This window comes from Oncorhynchus nerka, linkage group LG6 (assembly GCF_034236695.1).
Source record: "Oncorhynchus nerka isolate Pitt River linkage group LG6, Oner_Uvic_2.0, whole genome shotgun sequence".
Classification (NCBI taxonomy): domain Eukaryota; kingdom Metazoa; phylum Chordata; class Actinopteri; order Salmoniformes; family Salmonidae; genus Oncorhynchus; species Oncorhynchus nerka.
The window spans coordinates 51,077,905-51,097,615 of record NC_088401.1 but is presented as its reverse complement, the minus strand read 5'-3'; the positions used below and the strand labels follow the sequence as shown (position 1 = coordinate 51,097,615).

The 19,711-nt window shown below is 43.9% G+C and overlaps 4 protein-coding genes across 15 annotated transcripts in view; all 4 read left to right on the top strand.

The window, feature by feature from the left end:
• LOC115130030 (protocadherin gamma-A11-like) overlaps positions 1 to 19,711 on the top strand; it is a 198,381-nt gene that overhangs the window by 150,239 nt on the left and 28,431 nt on the right. The window contains exon 1 of one of the 12 annotated variants that reach the window (XM_065019628.1): positions 16,976 to 19,597. The exons of the other annotated variants lie outside the window; for them this stretch is intronic. Within the exon in view, the coding sequence (XP_064875700.1) occupies positions 17,147 to 19,597 (2,451 nt within the window). The 5' untranslated portion in view covers positions 16,976 to 17,146. Of the gene's footprint in view, positions 1 to 16,975; positions 19,598 to 19,711 lie in introns of those variants that run through there. 12 annotated transcript variants of the gene reach the window in all.
• LOC135572133 (protocadherin gamma-C5-like) lies at positions 1,184 to 3,856 on the top strand. Its single transcript, XM_065019160.1, has one exon. It carries the CDS (start codon positions 1,388 to 1,390, stop codon positions 3,854 to 3,856), a length of 2,469 nt encoding a protein of 822 aa, XP_064875232.1. The 5' UTR covers positions 1,184 to 1,387.
• LOC135572132 (protocadherin gamma-C5-like) lies at positions 6,711 to 10,777 on the top strand. The gene is made up of 3 exons (XM_065019159.1): positions 6,711 to 9,383; positions 9,894 to 10,008; positions 10,539 to 10,777. Exons 1-3 carry the CDS (start codon positions 6,933 to 6,935, stop codon positions 10,775 to 10,777), a joined length of 2,805 nt encoding a protein of 934 aa, XP_064875231.1. The 5' UTR covers positions 6,711 to 6,932.
• Positions 13,456 to 15,939, top strand: LOC115117522 (protocadherin gamma-C5-like). The gene has a single exon (XM_065019158.1). The coding sequence runs from the start codon at positions 13,471 to 13,473 to the stop codon at positions 15,937 to 15,939; it is 2,469 nt and encodes an 822-aa protein (XP_064875230.1). The 5' UTR covers positions 13,456 to 13,470.

Sequence of the window (19,711 nt, the reverse complement as noted above, 5' to 3'; positions counted from 1 at the left end):
CACAATCGGCCCAGCGTCATCCGGGATAAGGGAGGGTTTGGCCAGCAGGGATGTTCTTGTCCCTAACTATCAATTGGATACCACAAACGAAATTGGGGGGGAGAGTAGGTGAACGGATGTATGGTTCCCACGTGAAGCATGGAGGAGGAGGTGTGATGGTTTGGGGATGTTTTTCTGATGACACTGTCAGTGATTTATTTAGAATTCAATGCACACTTAACCAGCAGGGCTACCACAGCATTCTGCAGCGATAAGCCATCCCATCTGTTTTGCGCAAGTGGGACTATCATTTGTTTTTAAACAGGTCAATGACCCAAAACACACCTCCAGGCTGTGTAAGGGCTATTTGACCAAGGAGAGTGATGGAGTGCAGCATCAGATGACCTGGCCTCCACAATCATCCGACCTCAACCCAATTGAGATGGTTTGGGATGAGTTGGACTGCAGAGTGAAGGAAAAGCAGCCAACAAGTGCTCAGCATATGTGGGAACTCCTTCAAGACGGTTGGAAAAGCATTCCTCATGAAGCTGGCTCAGAGAATGGCAAGAGGGTGCCAAGCTGTCATCAAGGCAAAGGGTGGCTACTTTGAAGAATCTAAAATGTCAAATATATTTTGATTGGTTTCACACTTTTATTATACAATGTAGAAAATAGTAAAAAAAAATAAAGGAAAACCCTTGAATGAATAGGTGTGTCAACTTTTGGCTGGGACTGTGTATATATATATATATATATATATATATATATCAGACTAATTGAAGCTCATTCAATATTTAATGTGAAGCAAAACATGTATAAATGCATAAATATATAGTGTCTCGATCCACGGGGCTCTATTAGAATTGAAATGTTTTGAATGTTAGAATGTCTATATGCAATGGAAGAATAGGCTTATATATATTTTTATCCTCGTTTACGCATAATTCTCTACACTTCTGGCTGCCGTTAATATATTTTCACATCAAAATGGACAGTATGATATATTGGAAAATACAGTTACATTCTCCCCTCTCCCTGTTTTTTTTTGTGAGAGATAGAGTGCTTATAGGGGCAGGCTGCTGTGGCTTTAAGGAGTCTGTTCTGTTGGTCTGTTATTGGATGGTAGATATGTGCTCTGTGCACCAATAGCATGCAGAACTGTACAAAGAGATCTACTCCCTCCCCCCAGCCTCAGCACCGTAACCCTTAGAATACTCAGAGCTGGAGCAGAGAGAGGGATGCGCTCACATTCACGGAGATACACTAGAATCTAAAAACAACATACTTTCTGCTATACAAAGTTAAACGAAAATGTTAAATGGAATATACATTCTAGAGATGTATTTTGGTATGAAGCTCTTTTTTATGGACAATATTTCAAACGGAATTGTGTTGTAACGGATCAGGGATGACAAAGAGAATGGGATACCGAGACTGGAGATGGCTGGCCCTTTGGTGGCATCATTTCTTTCTCTTGTGGAGTACAGTAGACAGCCAGACTCGCTACACCATCCCGGAGGAATTGAAACAGGGCTCTGTGGTGGGAAATCTAGCCAAAGATCTGGGTTTGGGACTCTCTGAGATTTTTGACCGTAAACTGCATGTCGCCTCTGAGGCTGGTAAACAGTATTTCAATGTGGATGCGGGGAAGGGCGAGCTGGTCGTCAATGAGAGAATAGACAGAGAGACTTTATGCGGACAAAGCGCCAGCTGCGTTTTACCTCTGCAGGTTGTCATTGAGAACCCGTTACAGTTGCACCGTATTGAGGTGGAAATACGAGACATAAATGACAATTCTCCTAATTTCTTAACAAAAGATCGGGTTCTGAAAATGGCTGAATTGACAGCTGTAGGCGCGCGTTTTCCGTTGGAAAGTGCAGAGGACCCCGATGTGGGAAGCAATGCACTTAAATCCTACATTCTTAGTAAAGACGAATGTTTCAGTGTAAAAGTTAAAGACATTGAAGGAGGACGAAAAATCCCAGAGCTAGTGTTAGAGAAGCCACTGGACAGAGAGAAAAAAGCTGTCCATGAGCTATTATTGACGGCTCTCGATGGAGGCACTCCGGCTAGGTCTGGAACTTCACAGATCACGGTCACTGTCCTTGATAATAATGACAACAATCCCGTATTTCAGAAAGCTGTATATAATGTAAGGGTTAATGAAAATAGCGAAAAGGGCACTTCCTTGATTAAGCTTGAGGCTACTGACTCAGACGAGGGTGTCAACGGGGAGATAGAATATTCATTCGGCGAGCATACACTAGAGTCAGTGTTATCTGTGTTTGATATTGATGCAGTTACGGGGGAAATGTTTCTAAGAGGGGAATTAGATTATGAGAGTGCAGCTTATTATCGTATAGACATTACTGCTGTAGATAACGGCATCCCAGAAATGGAGGGACACTGTCGGGTACAGGTCGAAGTAACAGACGTTAATGACAATGCTCCCGAAATTGTCCTCACCTCCAAACCTAGTCCAGTGCGCGAGGACGCACCGAGTGGCACGGTAGTGGCTTTGATCAGTGCCCGTGACCTAGACTCCGGGAATAACGGTAAAGTAACGTTACAACTTACAAAAGGCCATCCTTTCAGTCTGAAACCGTCATTTTCTGATAATTATGCACTGGTCACCAGTGGTGTTTTAGACAGAGAGAGTTTCTCAGAGTATAATATTGAGATAACAGCCACTGATTCGGGCTCCCCTCCCCTGACTACCAAGAAAACTATACCAGTCACTATCATTGATGTCAACGACAACCCCCCTAAATTCTCTCAGCCCTTCTATAATGTCTATTTAAAAGAGAATGGACTACCAGGATCCATGCTATCCTCAGTATCTGCATCAGACCTGGATTTCGGAGATAATGCCAAGATCTCCTACTCCATCCTAAACTCCAAAGCGCAGGACGTTTCTGTATCCTCCTATGTGTACATGAACACTGATAACGGCAGTATCTACAGCATGCACTCATTTGACTATGAGAAACTAAAGGTGTTTCAGATTCTGGTGCAGGCCAAGGACCACGGCTCTCCCTCTCTGAGCAGCAACGTCACTGTCCATGTTTTTATCCTGGACCAGAACGACAATGCCCCCGCTGTTATTTACCCCTCCGCTGCCCTGGGCTCGCTCTCTCACCAGAAGATGCCCCGCTTCGCTAAAGCAGGCCACTTGGTTACTAAGGTAACGGCTGTGGACGCAGACTCGGGCCATAACGCCTGGATTTCATATAAACTGGTGGAGGCCACAGACGCGTCTCTGTTCAGTGTCAATCTTTACACAGGGGAGGTGAGGACTAAACGTGCTGTGTCCGAACAGGACGACTCCTCTCAGAGGCTGCTTATAGAGATACAGGATGACGGGGTGCCGGTCCAGTCCGCCACGGTCACACTGACCATACTGGTAGAGGACGGGCTCCACGAACTCATCTCGGACCTTCGGCAGAAAGCGCCAGAGCCTAGCAAGAAAAGCGGGAGAATCACCCTGTATTTGATTCTCTCTCTGGCCTCGGTGTCCGTGCTGTCTCTGGTGACTTTTGTCATCTTAGCAGTCAAGTGCGTTAGAAACAGCAGGAGCAGCGGTAGTTGCTGCATGAGACGGGACGACTTGGACGGCTACAAGAACCCCAACAGAAACCTGCAGATTCAGCTCAACACTGACGGACCGATTAAGTACGTGGAGGTCCTGGGAGGGGACGTGTTGTCTCAGAGTCAGTCCTTCAGGTCATGTCTCTCTCCCATGTCAGAGTTCAGTGATTTCACCTTCGTTAAACCCAGCAGCACCACTGACTTTAAGGAGATGATCAACGTCCTAGACGCGTCTTTACCCGACAGCGCCTGGACCTTTGAGAGCCAGCAGGTGAGAAGTGACGTATGATTTATTGTGATGATTAAGATTATCGAATGTAGGCTGTTTTATGACGTCAACATACAGTTTTGTGTTGTAACATTGCACAAATCAAAGCTAGATGTTTTGGCAGTATTTTCATGACTCGGTATTTAACAGACTCCAATCTGTGAATAAATGTGCCACTGACGTTTGTGTTCAGTTGTTATCATTTAAGCAATAGGTTATTTATTCAATTTAAAATAATGAATTGTCAGTATTCATCAAAATGGTGCATTGCGCCTGGACCTTTGAGAGCCAGCAGGTGAGAAGTGACGTCGGTCTATAATTTACTGTGGACTGTTCTGTGATGTAGAGTATCAACATACAGGCCTACCAAACATCCTGCTTGGAACACACTGCTTGAATCAACGTCGATTCCACATCATTTCAATGAAATGATGTTGAACCAACGTGGATTAGACGTTGAATTGTATGTCTGTGCCCAGTGGGATGCGTGTTTTGGGCTTCAACGTTCAACGAATGGAAACTTGTCCTTTTGGCAGTATTTTTCATTGATGCATTATGAAATAGGAATATTACTGCAGGTTAATGTTGAGACTCAGTATGTGACATACTATAGCCTGTAAATAAATAGACTAGCGATTAACGATATGCAACTGACGTTGAAGTGCAATTTATAATTCAAGCAGTATTTTGTCAAATTGAAATAGGGTCGCAAAATAATGGTAATTTTCCCCATTGTCTTCCAAAAAGATCCTGGTTGAATGATTCTCACATTCCCTGCGTATTCCCTCTTAATTCCGGCAATCTTCCAACTGGGATTTCTGGAAAACCAAGGAATTTTGGAAAATATACTGGAATTTTGCAACCTTAGGTTAAAATGATTTCAGCATTCAACAAAACGATGCAACGGTGCTTCCATTCAGATTTATGAAAAATGATCGTAACGCTTCATTTTAAGGGGTCCTAAGTACAGTGTAGTAACATGTGTAGTTTACAACTAACAAGGATTGTCGTGAACTAACATCGCATAGTCACAGTGTAATAACAACATGTAGCTGGCAGTAATTGCGCTATGCTATTACAGAGGTGAAACAATGAGTGCTTGTTACCATGCTTGTTACAAACGGGCAGGTTTCCACTAAATTCACCGACTTTGTGTTTTGCTTCTTCTCAGCAGCATACAGTTACAACTGTCACCGAGGTTGTGATCCCTCGTGGATGCACTGGGCGCCTGAGGCATTATAGCCTGTGCTCAATGGGCTCTCATGACTTACCCTTGAATGTGCACTGTTCAAACGTTCTCTCTCTGGGTTGTTGCTTGTGCTTGCTCCCAAAATCAAGTGAAGCATCTGGGTTGACTCGGTTGAGCAGGTAAAAACAGATCAGTAGGTCAACCTCACTGACCGGGGATCTAATATGGGTGGCATCCTAGATTTGGAAAAATGCACTTTTTCAAAGCACAGTGCATGCATTGTTTGCCTAAGTGCAATGTAATTACTCGTTGTTACACTAGATTTAGCTCATTAAAACGAAGTGTGTCACGAGGAGTACTTATTTGTAACTCATGTGGCCCTCATTTTAAAGCTTCAGGACGTTTCACTTCATTTCCCAATAAGGTACAGAAAGGAAGTGAAACGTCCAGAAGCTTTGCAATAAGGGCCAGGTTTTCGGGATGGGTAATGAACTGTATAAATACATATGAGTTCAAAGTAAGTACCCCTCAATATACACTTCCTTTTAACTAGCTAGATCCAGTGTAACAACAAGCAATTGCGTGGCACTTAAGCAAACATTACAATGTGCTTTGGAACAGTGTCTTATTCCTCAGCTGGGATGACCAAGTTAACCCAGATGGAACACTTTATTTTGGTGGCCAAGTGCTAGAAATAACGTTGGGTGGAGATGTATTTTCCAATTTGCACAATAATGGGCAAGCATGGTAACAAGCATTCAGTGTTACACCTTTGTAATTACACAAAGCAATTACTACCAGTTACATGTTGTTATTACACTAACCCTGAGTTGTTACAGTTAACTACAGTACTTGTTACAGTGTAGTTACACATGTAACTACAATGTAATAAGGAACCCTTAAAATGAAGTGTTACCAAATGATCTTGGAATCATTTCAGCAGTGGACATATTGCCAATACTTGAATGATGTCAAAATATCACATGAATGATTTTGCTCTGTTGGTTGTAATCCACAGTCACAGATACAGTGTAATATATATTATTACTGTATTGGGTGATTTCCGTGATTCTGTTTCTATTTGGCCATAGGCCTGAGAGTTTCAGCACCGTGGATAGCGACACTACCGCGGAATCAACTGTGTTTCTTGTGGTCGCTATTGCAGACAGAATCTGCGTCCCAAATTGGCACCCTATGCCCTATACAGTGCCCTTCTTTTGACCAGGGCCCATAGGATGGCCTGTAAGATTTTCAAATAGATTGCAGCTCAATCGATATTTAATGTATAATAGGGAAAACAGGTGTGTCCTCCCAGTGGGCTCTTTGAGAATAGCAGTGTTTTGGATGATGCCTGTGCGTAATGGGAGATTATATTTCTGATCCTTGTTTACACTTTCACGCAGTCCTATCTGTTGGCTATCGGCTGCCATGTCCATAATATATTTCCCATTATTATTGTTGTGTAATCGAAAATAGTCATTTTATCATATCTCTCTCTCTCTCTCTCCCTCTGGTCTCTCTCTCTCTCTCTGTCTCTCTCTCTATGTGTGCGCTGTGTCACAGTGCCTATAGGCCTAGCTACTGTGGCTTTAAGAAAGAAGACTGTTCTGTTGGCCCCTCATTGGATGTTACATGCAGACTGTGCACCAATAGTGTGCAGAACTGTACAAAGAGATCTACTCCCTCCCCCCAACCTCAGCATCGTAACCCTCACAATACTCAGAGCTGGAGGAGAGAGAGGGAGGCGTTCACACAGACGAATATATAATGTCATTTAAACACAGTATCCTTTCCGATATCCAAACTTTAGAAACATGCTAAATGGAATATGCGTTCTGGAGATGCATTTTGATATAAAGCTCTTCGTTCTGGAAAGTATTTTTGGAATTGTATTATAACGGATCAGGGATGACAAAGAGAATGGGATACAGAGACTGGAGATGGCTGGCTCTTTGGTGGCATCATTTCTTTCTCTTGTGGAGTACAATAGACGGCCAGACTCGCTACACCATCTCGGAGGAACTGAAACAGGGCTCTGTGGTAGGAAATCTAGCCAAAGATCTGGGTTTGGGACTATCTGATTTTTTTGACCGTAAGCTGCGTGTCGCTTCTGAGGCTGGTAAACAGTATTTCAATGTGGATGCGGGGAAGGGCGAGCTGGTCGTCAATGAGAGAATAGACAGAGAGACGTTATGCAGACAAAGCGCCAGCTGCGTTTTACCTCTGCAGGTTGTCATTGAAAACCCGTTACAGTTGCACCGTATTGAGGTGGAAATACGAGACATAAATGACAATTCGCCTAGTTTTCTTACAAAGGAGCTCACAGTGAAAATAGTCGAATTGACTGTTGCAGGCGCACGTTTTCCTTTGGAGAGTGCAGAGGACCCCGACGTGGGCAGTAATTCCCTTAAATCCTATACTATTAGTAAAGATGAGTGTTTTACGTTGAAGGTAAAGGAGCTTGGTAATGGAAAGAAAATACCAGAACTAGTTTTAGAGAAGCCCTTAGACCGAGAGAAAAAATCTGTCCATAAACTACTGTTAACAGCTCTAGATGGAGGCAATCCTGTCAGATCCGGGACGGCAGAGATAACTATTACTGTGCTTGACGTAAACGATAATTTTCCAGTATTTGAAAAGTCTGTGTACAAAGTTTCTATCCACGAAAATAGTGCAAAGGGGACATTTATGATTCAACTTAAAGCGACAGATATTGACGAGGGTCAAAATGGGGAGATAAACTATTCGTTTGGTGAGCGCACCCCTGAGTCTGTGCTTTCTACATTTAATATGGATCCAGATACAGGGGATATTTTTTTGAAGGGGGATTTAGATTTCGAAAGAGCTACAACATATGACATTGACATCACGGCGAGAGATGAAGGCACTCCTGAAATGGAAGGACACTGTCGCGTGCAGGTAGAGGTAATAGACGTTAACGACAATTCGCCTGAAATTGTCCTCACTTCCCAACCAAACCCGGTGCGCGAGAACGCGCCCAGTGGCACGGTAGTAGCTTTGATCAGTGCCCGTGACCTTGACTCTGGTAATAACGGTAAAGTGACGTTACAGCTCCCACGAGGTTATCCTTTTAGTCTGAAACCGTCCTTTTCTAATAATTACGCACTGGTCACCAGCGGTGTTTTAGACCGAGAGAGCTTCTCAGAGTATAATATTGAGATAACAGCCACGGATTCAGGCTCCCCTCCCCTGACTACCAAGAAAACTATACCAGTCACTATCATTGATGTCAACGACAACCCCCCTAAATTCTCTCAGCCCTTCTATAATGTCTATTTAAAAGAGAATGGACTACCAGGATCCATGCTATCCTCAGTATCTGCATCTGACCTGGATTTCGGAGATAATGCCAAGATCTCCTACTCCATCCTAGACTCCAAAGCGCAGGACGTTTCTGTATCCTCCTATGTGTACATGAACACTGATAACGGCAGTATCTACAGCATGCACTCGTTTGACTATGAGAAACTAAAGGTGTTTCAGATTCTGGTGCAGGCCAAGGACCACGGCTCTCCCTCTCTGAGCAGCAACGTCACTGTCCATGTTTTTATCCTGGACCAGAACGACAATGCCCCCGCTGTTATTTACCCCTCCGCTGCCCTGGGCTCGCTCTCTCACCAGAAGATGCCCAGCTCCGCTAAAGCAGGCCACTTGGTTACTAAGGTAACGGCTGTGGACGCAGACTCGGGCCATAACGCCTGGATCTCATATAAACTGGTGGAGGCCACAGACACGTCTCTGTTCAGTGTCAATCTTTACACGGGGGAGGTGAGGACTAAACGCGCTGTGTCTGAACAGGACGACTCCTCTCAGAGGCTGCTTATAGAGATACAGGATGACGGGGTGCCGGTCCAGTCCGCCACGGTCACACTGACCATACTGGTAGAGGACGGGCTCCACGAACTCATCTCGGACCTTCGGCAGAAAGCGCCAGAGCCTAGCAAGAAAAGCGGGAGAATCACCCTGTATTTGATTCTCTCTCTGGCCTCGGTGTCCGTGTTGTCTCTGGTGACTTTTGTCATCTTAGCAGTCAAGTGCGTTAGAAACAGCAGGAGCAGCGGTAGTTGCTGCATGAGACGGGACGACTTGGACGGCTACAAGAACCCCAACAGAAACCTGCAGATTCAGCTCAACACTGACGGGCCGATTAAGTACGTGGAGGTCCTGGGAGGGGACATGTTGTCTCAGAGTCAGTCCTTCAGGTCCTGTCTCTCTCCCATGTCAGAGTTCAGTGATTTCACCTTCGTTAAGCCCAGCAGCACCACTGACTTTAAGGAGATGATCAACGTCCTAGACGCGTCTTTACCCGACAGCGCCTGGACCTTTGAGAGCCAGCAGGTGAGCACTGTAGTGACGTGTAGTTTAATTGTGACACTAGGCTATTGATAACAACCTATTTTCTGTATTCTGCTCTGTGATGCTTGTTAATTTGTGACGGATAGGCTATCAGCCTTAAAATTAGGAATTAGAAAACTAGGATATCTTTACTGAAGCCATAGTATTGTCATTTAAATCGGATCTCTGTGCTTTCCAACCATGAAAAGTTTTCTATTTCATAAGTCGAAGTTTGCCTTTCCCGTGATATTTGGTTCTGGTCTTTCTGATTTATACAAATTATATCTTGGCAGTAATTGGCTACAAGGTTATAATTGAAAACATGTATTTATTGTAGTATCATGAGCTCAGCACAGAAGACAAAATGCTCAAATGGTGTGTTTTTTTAGACAAATCCAAGTTCGCATGTGTATTATTTAGCAGCTGACATATGGCCGAGTTTATATTGGGCCTATTGGGTACATACAAAATATCAAACTACTTATGTGTTGTGCATGACGTTTGCTCTATCAGTCATCCGTTATCTACAAGGCTCAGCATTTCAGCACCATTGTTGTGGACAGCGACACACTCTGGTTGCTGAATCAGCTGTGCGGTTTTGTGGAAGCAATTGCAAAGAGTTTGAGAGGTAGAAACAGAGAAGGTAGACAGGGACATTTCTTTTTTCAGAATAAGTGCTGCTCAGTTAATATTTATATAAACTCTGCATATATAATGTTCAGGTAAATATTTGTTGTATATTTGTTTTATCCTGTTTTACATGTTTACTCATTCTTTAGGCCGAACTAAATTCTGTCCTTACTAATGTATTTATTTTACCACCAATATTGACAGTAGGGGAGAGTGGGGTAAATCGAGCCATTTTTTATATTTCAGCATCACTCCGTAAATAAATAAAAATAAAAAAGGGAAATATAGTATTATTTCTAACGACGATACGGTATCTACATATATTTCAGGATGTTGTGTATCGCTGGAAATCATCAGCATTCATGTAAATATTACAGCTTTTAAAACATAGCTTGTCCAAAAATGTTGGTCTCTTGGCAAAACTTAGTTGTGTTAGTTGAGCAGCTGGACAGGGTATGTTAAGGCGCCGATACACATTTCTGTACTGAATGAAATATTACCACTACCTTTTTAAAACCAAATCCACAGACGATGCATTCGCCATCACCATGCACACTGCCCTATTCCATCTGGACAAGAGGAATACCTACGTAAGAATGCTGTTCATTGACTGTAGCTCAGCATTCAACACCATAGTACCCTCCAAGCTCATCATTAAGCTTGAGGCCCTGGGTCTCAGCAATGCCCTGTGCTATTGGGTCCTGGACTTCCTGACGGGCCACCCCCGGGTGGTGAAGGTAGCAAACAACATGGACAAACTGAAATAGTCCACCCACACAGACAGTGTGGTGAAGAAGGCGCAACAGCGCCTCTTCAACCTCAGGAGGCTGAAGAAATGTGGCTTTTCACCTAAAACCCTCACAAATATTAACAGATGCATAATTGAGAGCATCCTGTCTGGCTGTATCACCGCCTTGTATGGCAACTGCACCGCCCACAACCGCAGGGCTCTCAGAGGGTGGTGTGGTCTGCACAAAGCATCACCGGGGGAAAACTACCTGCCCTCCAGGAGACCTACAGCACCCGATGTCACAGGAAGGCCAAAAAGATCCTCAAGGACAACAACCACCTGAGCCACTGCCTGTTCACCCCGCTACCACCCAGAAGTCGAGGTCAGTACAGGTACATCAAAGCTGGGACCGAGAGACTGAAAAATAGCTTCTATCTCAAGGCTATCAGACTGTTAAACGGCCATCACTAACACAGAGAAGCTGGTGCCTCCATACAGACTTGATATCATTGGCCACTCTAACAAATGGATCACTAGTCACTTTATTAATTCCACTTTAATAATGATGTTTACATATCTTGCATTACTCATCCCAATTGTATATACTGTATTTTATACCATTTACTGCATCTTGCCTATGCTGCTCGGTCATTGCTCATCCATATATTTATATATACATATTCTTATTCAATCCCTTTACTTAGATTTGTGTGTATTAGGTAGTTGTTGTGGAATTGTTAGATTACTTGTTGATATGGCTGCACTGTCGGAACTAAAAGCACAAGCATTTCACTACACTCGCAATAACATCTGCTAACAACCATGTGTATGTGACCAACAAAATGTGATTTGGTTAGATTTTTTTTTCTTCCCAAAACACAATTCAATAAAATCACAATAGCTTTTTGTTGTCTTTTGAACATTTTTAAGCATCTTTTAACGCAGACGCAACACCTAATAAACACTTTGTACTTTTGTTTTTGTTTTTGCGTAGGCCAGGGGCCTCGTTTATAAAAATGTTCTTAGATTTATACTTGAACTTAGTCGTAATGTCATTTCCGACGGTGTGCTTGCGTTCGATTCATAAAAGATACTGATCTATAAATCTCAAATGAACTTCAAATTGACGGCACATGAACGCGCCTTACAATCAGCGATTTCCCCTAATAGAATGCCAGCACAAATGAGGGTTTAGTCAGGAATAGCCATGGATCATAATGCGCAAAAAAAAGTCATTCCGGTCTCTGAAAACTCTCTCCCTTCTAAAAGCAGTTTTCGATGTCTTCCAATAACACAAGAACAGCCACGGTTACTTTTTTTTCTAATTTGACACGCTATTTATAGAACACCGCATCCTGTTTTTAATTCAAAACACCTTGTGTCTGTTTATTGTTTATAAAGCTAATGCAAAGTTGACCACAGGCTTGGAGGCATATGTGTCCCAAGCTGCAATCCCCCTACATAACCAGCAGGAAAATCACTTACGGCAAGTCCAGACTTTGAGATCCTTTCCACGTCAAAGTAAGGTTTTATAAATAACTACTTATATGTGGTTTTCTGCGTAAGTCATACTTAAGATCAAAATGGATCGTAAGTCCGTTTTAAAAATGAGGCCCCAGGCCCTGTTGTTACCTCATACCCCAGCAATAATGCTGTGCATTACCCCTCAACTTACCCCAAGGCAAATATTTTGGACTATATTAGCCCACACAGCTACTGTAAAAGGATGCACTTTCATGTTAAGTTTAGGACCTCAAATTGCAGCGTATAGAGACCCAACTGATGTATAGAACCATTTTTAAAGTATCTACTTTTGTTTAGATACAAGTATCATGAACCTCTAACACAACAAATGAATTTGAATTTGTGAAAATCCATTTATTGGACATAAAATGCTTACCACTTTATCTATGTGGTTTCTTCTTCACAGACTCCTTGAAATGATGACCTTTTCTTAAGCATTTGGTCGAATTATGCATTTTGTGTATGGTTTCCTAGAAACAAGGGCAGCTCAACTTACCCCACTCTCCCCTATGCTATATTGTATATTATCAACTGGGTGGTTCGACCCCTCAATGCTGATTGGCTGACAGCCGTGGTATATCAGACCATGGACCATGGATATGACAAAACATTTATTTTTACTGCTCTAGTTACGTTGGTAAGCAGTTTATAATAGCACTAAGGCTTCTCAGGGGGTTGTGATATATGGCCAATATGCCACGGCTAAGACCTGTGTCCAGGTACTCTCCTTTGCGTCGTACATAAGAACTATTCTTAGCCATGGTATATTGGCCATATACCACACCAACTCGGGCCTTATTTGTTTAAATGAAAAATACAGTCACTTTATCCACTCCCTCTCTCTATGCCAGTTAACGTGCTTTAAGCAGAGCCTGGCTGCTGTGGCTTTAAGAAGTCTATTCTGTTGGCCCCTTATTGGATGCTAGAGCTGCACGCTGTGCACCAATAGTGCGCAGAACTGTACAAAGAGATCTACTCCCTCCCCCCAGCCTCAGCACAGTTACCCTTACAATACTCAGAGCTGGAGAAGAGAAAGGGATGCGCTCACACACACGGAGACACAATATCATCTAAACACTTTAACATTACCGTGATACAACATTTATACAAACATGCTAAATGGAATATGCGTTCTGGAGATTCATTTTGATATGAACGTCTTTGTTCTGGACAGTAGTTTTGGAATTGTATTATAACGGATCAGGGATGACAAAGAGAATGGGATACAGAGACTGGAGATGGTTGGCTCTTTGGTGGCATAATTTATTTCTCTTGTGGAGTACAATAGACGGACAGACTCGCTACACCATCTCGGAGGAACTGAAACAGGGCTCTGTGGTAGGAAATCTAGCCAAAGATCTGGGTTTGGGACTATCTGAGTTTTTTGACCGTAAGCTGCGTGTCGCCTCTGAGGCTGGTAAGCAGTATTTTAGCGTGGATGCGGGGAAGGGCGAGCTGATCGTGAATGAGAGAATAGACAGAGAGACGTTATGCGGACAAAGCGCCAGCTGCGTTTTACCTCTGCAGGTTGTCATTGAGAACCCGTTACAACTGTATCGTGTTGAGGTTGAAATACAAGATATAAATGATAATTCTCCAAGTTTCCCTTCCAAACAACACCCGTTAGAGATAGCTGAAACAACTGCGGCAGGTGTACGTTTTCCCTTGGAAAGCGCACAAGACCCAGATGTGGGGAGTAATTCTCTAAAGTCATACATTCTTAGTAAAGATGAATGTTTTACTTTAAAGGTAAAAGAACTCTCTGGCGGCAGAAAGGTACCAGAACTAGTCTTGACCAAAGCTCTGGACCGAGAGAAAAAAACTGTCCATCATCTATTGTTGACAGTTGTAGACGGGGGCAACCCAGTGAGATCCGGAACCTCGCAGATAACTATTACAGTTCTCGATGTGAATGATAATGTGCCCGTTTTTGAAAATGCAGTGTATAAAGTTTCTGTAAGTGAAAAAAGCGCAGAGGGCACTTTCATAGTTAATCCTAGAGCAACAGACGCCGATGACGGACAGAATGGACAGATAGAATATTCGTTCGGTGTCCATACGTCAGACTCGGTGCTATCTGTTTTTGAGATTGATTTTCTAACAGGAAAAATCATTTTAAAAGGGCAATTAGATTTTGAGAGCGCTGCAAATTATGAAATTGACATCAGTGCGAAAGACAAAGGTAGCCCTAGAATGGAGGGACATTGTAGTGTGCAGGTAGATGTAGCAGATGTAAATGACAACTCTCCCGAAATCATTTTAACCTCCAAACCAAGTCCTCTGCGTGAGGATGCACCGAGTGGCACGGTAGTAGCTTTGATCAGTGCCCGGGACCTAGACTCCGGTAATAACGGTAAAGTGACGTTACAGCTCCCACGAGGTTATCCTTTTAGTCTGAAACCTTCCTTTTCTAATAATTACGCACTGGTCACAAGTGGTGTTTTAGACAGAGAGAGTTTCTCAGAGTATAATATTGAGATAACAGCCACTGATTCGGGCTCCCCTCCCCTGACTACCAAGAAAACTATAACAGTCAGTATCATTGATGTCAACGACAACCCCCCTAAATTCAGCCAGTCCTCATATAATGTATATTTAAAAGAGAATGGACTACCAGGATCCATGCTATCCTCAGTATCTGCATCTGACCTGGATTTCGGGGATAATGCCAAGATCTCCTACTCCATCCTAGACTCCAAAGCGCAGGACGTTTCTGTATCCTCCTATGTGTACATGAACACTGATAACGGCAGTATCTACAGCATGCACTCGTTTGACTATGAGAAACTAAAGGTGTTTCAGATTCTGGTGCAGGCCAAGGACCACGGCTCTCCCTCTCTGAGCAGCAACGTCACTGTCCATGTTTTTATCCTGGACCAGAACGACAATGCCCCCGCTGTTATTTACCCCTCCGCTGCCCTGGGCTCGCTCTCTCACCAGAAGATGCCCCGCTTCGCTAAAGCAGGCTACCTGGTTACTAAGGTAACCGCAGTGGACGCAGACTCGGGCCATAACGCCTGGATCTCATATAAACTGGTGGAGGCCACAGACACGTCTCTGTTCAGTGTCAATCTTTACACGGGGGAGGTGAGGACTAAACGCGCTGTGTCCGAACAGGACGACTCCTCTCAGAGGCTGCTTATAGAGATGCAAGATGACGGGGTGCCGGTCCAGTCCGCCATAGTCACATTGGCCATACAGGTAGAGGACGGGCTCCATGAACCCATCTTGGACCTTCGTCAGAAAGCGCCAGAGCCTAGCAAGAAAAGCGGGAGAATCACCCTGTATTTGATTCTCTCTCTGGCCTCGGTGTCCGTGCTGTCTCTGGTGACTTTTGTCGTCTTAGCAGTCAAGTGCGTTAGAAACAGCAGGAGCAGCGGTAGTTGCTGCATGAGATGGGACGACTTTGACGGCAACAAGAACCCCAACAGAAACCTGCAGATTCAGCTCAACACTGACGGGCCGATTAAGTACGTGGAGGTCCTGGGGGGGGACATGTTGTCTCAGAGTCAGTCCTTCAGGTCATGTCTCTCTCCCATGTCAGAGTTCAGTGATTTCACCTTCGTTAAGCCCAGCAGCACCACTGACTTTAAGGAGATGATCAACGTCCTAGACGCGTCTTTACCCGACAACGCCTGGACCTTTGAGAGCCAGCAGGTGAGAAGTGAACTGTAGCATTGTGACGAATTGGATTGTTGGATGGAAACGGTTTTATGACGTTTGATATTAACACACAAACAACATGCGTGTATTTTTGTGTTTCAACATTCCACAACTCTATACTTTGTTCTTTTGGCAGTGGTTTCACTTACTGAAGATATTAATATTATGGTAGCTTATCCTTTAGACTATGTCTGATACAATAGTCTGTAAATAAATAATGAATATTTTTACCATTGAAGTCGCAGTGAAACTTTGAATTCAAACGGTACTTTTTCCGATTCTAATATTTTCCCTATTTAACCAAATGCTGCAATGTTGCTTCCCTTCAGATTTATAAAAATTCTATAATATTCGAAATATTTAATTCATTATTCTCCCCTGATGATTGTAACCATTAGAGAGCTATTGTGTAATCTATATTGTTACTATAGTTGCTGTGTAGCGTCATTCTGTGTCTTTCTGACTGGCTCGTGGACGTGTATGGTTTTCAGCACCATGGACAGGGACCCGGCTGAATGAACTGTGTGGTTTTTGTGTGTAGGAGGGCAGACAGAGATTATTATACAATTGCTGTAAAATACATATTTTTTCAGATCGCCTGAAGCTCAATCGATATTTTATGCAAACTATAATCGTCAAAAATGTGTTTCTTCCACAGCCTCTTCTAGAATGGCAGTATGTTGCATGATATCTGTGCGCAATGGGAGACTATATTTTGAAACATGTCTTACACTTTTACCTATTTTTAACTACAGGATATGGGCTGCCCATAATATATTTCCAACGAGACAATGTTAACAGAGTGATTGTATATTGGAAAACAGTCTTTTTAGCCGCTCTCTGTGTTATGGTGCATCAGAAAGACCTCTGCGTTTAGTCTGGCTGCTGTGGCTTTAAGAGAACTATTCTGTGAGCCCCTTATTGGTTGCTAGAGACACACGCTGTGCACCAATAGCATACAGAAATGTACAAAGAGATCTACTCCCCCCCAGCCTCAGCACCTAACACTTACAATACTCAGAGCTGCGAGAGAGAGAGAGAGAGAGTGACGCGCTCACATACACGGAGATAGAATACAATCTCAACACAACATTATTTTTGTAATACAAAATGTATGGAAACATGCTAAATGGAATATACACACTGGGGATGTCTTTTGATATGAAGCTCTTCGTTCTGGACAGTATTTCAATGGGAATTGTGTTATAACGGATCAGGGATGACAAAGAGAATGGGATACAGAGACTGGAGATGGCTGGCTCTTTGGTGGCATAATGTCATTCTCTTGTGGAGTACAGTAGACAGCCAGACTCGCTACACCATCTCGGAGGAACTGAAACAGGGCTCTGTGGTGGGAAAACTAGCTAAAGATCTGGGTTTGGGACTCTCTGAGGTTTTTGACCGTAAGCTGCGTGTCGCCTCTGAGGCTGGTAAACAGTATTTCAGTGTGGATGCGGGGAAGGGCGAGCTGATCGTGAATGAGAGAATAGACAGAGAGACGTTATGCGGACAAAGCGCCAGCTGCGTTTTACCTCTGCAGGTTGTCATTGAAAACCCGTTACAGTTGCACCGTATTGAGGTGGAAATACGCGACATAAATGACAATTCACCTAGTTTCTTAACAACGGAGCTCACATTGAAAATAGCAGAATCGACAGTTGCGGGCGTGCGTTTTCCTCTGGAGAGCGCAGATGACCCAGACGTTGGAAGCAATTCGCTCAAAACCTATACTATTAGTAAAGATGACTGTTTTAGTTTAAAAGTAAACGAGCTTCGTAATGGAAGAAAACTCCCCGAACTGGTCATAGAGAGAGCACTTGATAGAGAGAAAAAAGCTGTCCATCAGCTGCTGTTAACAGCGTTAGACGGAGGCAATCCCGTCAGATCCGGGACTTCACAGATAACTATCATAGTACTTGACAACAACGACAACGTTCCCCTATTTGAAAACAATGTATATAAAGTGTCCATTAACGAAAATAGTCCAACGGGTACCTTCATGGTTAAACTTAAAGCAACAGATAATGACGAAGGACAAAATGGTGAGGTAAAATATACATTTGGTGAGCGTACACCCGAGTCCGTGCTTTCCACATTTGATATTAATCCAGATACGGGGGAAATGTTTTTGAAAGGTGAATTAGATTCTGAAAGCGCTGCAAATTATGAAATTGATATAGCTGCTAAAGATAAAGGTATTCCGGAGATGGAAGGACACTGTAGCGTGCTGGTGGAAGTAATAGACCTAAACGACAACCCTCCAGAAATTGTCCTCACCTCCAAACCGAGCCCGGTGCGCGAGGACGCTCCTAGTGGCACGGTAGTGGCTTTGATCGGTGCCCGGGACCTAGACTCCGGGAATAACGGTAAAGTAACGTTACAACTTACAAAAGGCCATCCTTTCAGTCTCAAACCGTCATTTTCTAATAATTACGCCCTTGTCACCAGCGGTGTTTTAGACCGAGAGAGCTTCTCAGAGTATAATATTGAGATAACAGCCACGGATTCAGGCTCCCCTCCCCTGACTACCAAGAAAACTATAACAGTCACTATCATTGATGTCAACGACAACCCCCCTAAATTCAGCCAGTCCTCATATAATGTATATTTAAAAGAGAATGGACTACCAGGATCCATGCTATCCTCAGTATCTGCATCTGACCTGGATTTCGGAGATAATGCCAAGATCTCCTACTCCATCCTAGACTCCAAAGCGCAGGACGTTTCTGTATCCTCCTATGTGTACATGAACACTGATAACGGCAGTATCTACAGCATGCACTCGTTTGACTATGAGAAACTAAAGGTGTTTCAGATTCTGGTGCAGGCCAAGGACCACGGCTCTCCCTCTCTGAGCAGCAACGTCACTGTCCATGTTTTTATCCTGGACCAGAACGACAATGCCCCCGCTGTTATTTACCCCTCCGCTGCCCTGGGCTCGCTCTCTCACCAGAAGATGCCCCGCTCCGCTAAAGCAGGCCACTTGGTTACTAAGGTAACGGCTGTGGACGCAGACTCGGGCCATAACGCCTGGATCTCATATAAACTGGTGGAGGCCACAGACACGTCTCTGTTCAGTGTCAATCTTTACACGGGGGAGGTGAGGACTAAACGCGCTGTGTCCGAACAGGACGACTCCTCTCAGAGGCTGCTTATAGAGATACAGGATGACGGGGTGCCGGTCCAGTCCGCCACAGTCACATTGGCCATACTGGTAGAGGACGGGCTCCACGAACTCATCTCGGACCTTCGGCAGAAAGCGCCAGAGCCTAGCAAGAAAAGCGGGAGAATCACCCTGTATTTGATTCTCTCTCTGGCCTCGGTGTCCGTGCTGTCTCTGGTGACTTTTGTCATCTTAGCAGTCAAGTGCGTTAGAAACAGCAGGAGCAGCGGTAGTTGCTGCATGAGACGGGACGACTTGGACGGCTACAAGAACCCCAACAGAAACCTGCAGATTCAGCTCAACACTGACGGGCCGATTAAGTATGTGGAGGTCCTGGGAGGGGACATGTTGTCTCAGAGTCAGTCCTTCAGGTCATGTCTCTCTCCCATGTCAGAGTTCAGTGATTTCACCTTCGTTAAGCCCAGCAGCACCACTGACTTTAAGGAGATGATCAACGTCCTAGACGCGTCTTTACCCGACAGCGCCTGGACCTTTGAGAGCCAGCAGGTGAGCGGTGAGCTGTACCATTGTCACAATTATGATTCCTGACTCTAGTGCCTTTAATATGACGTCCTATCATGAGGATTCAGAGTTTAGTTTTGCTATAGGCTATGTCATCAT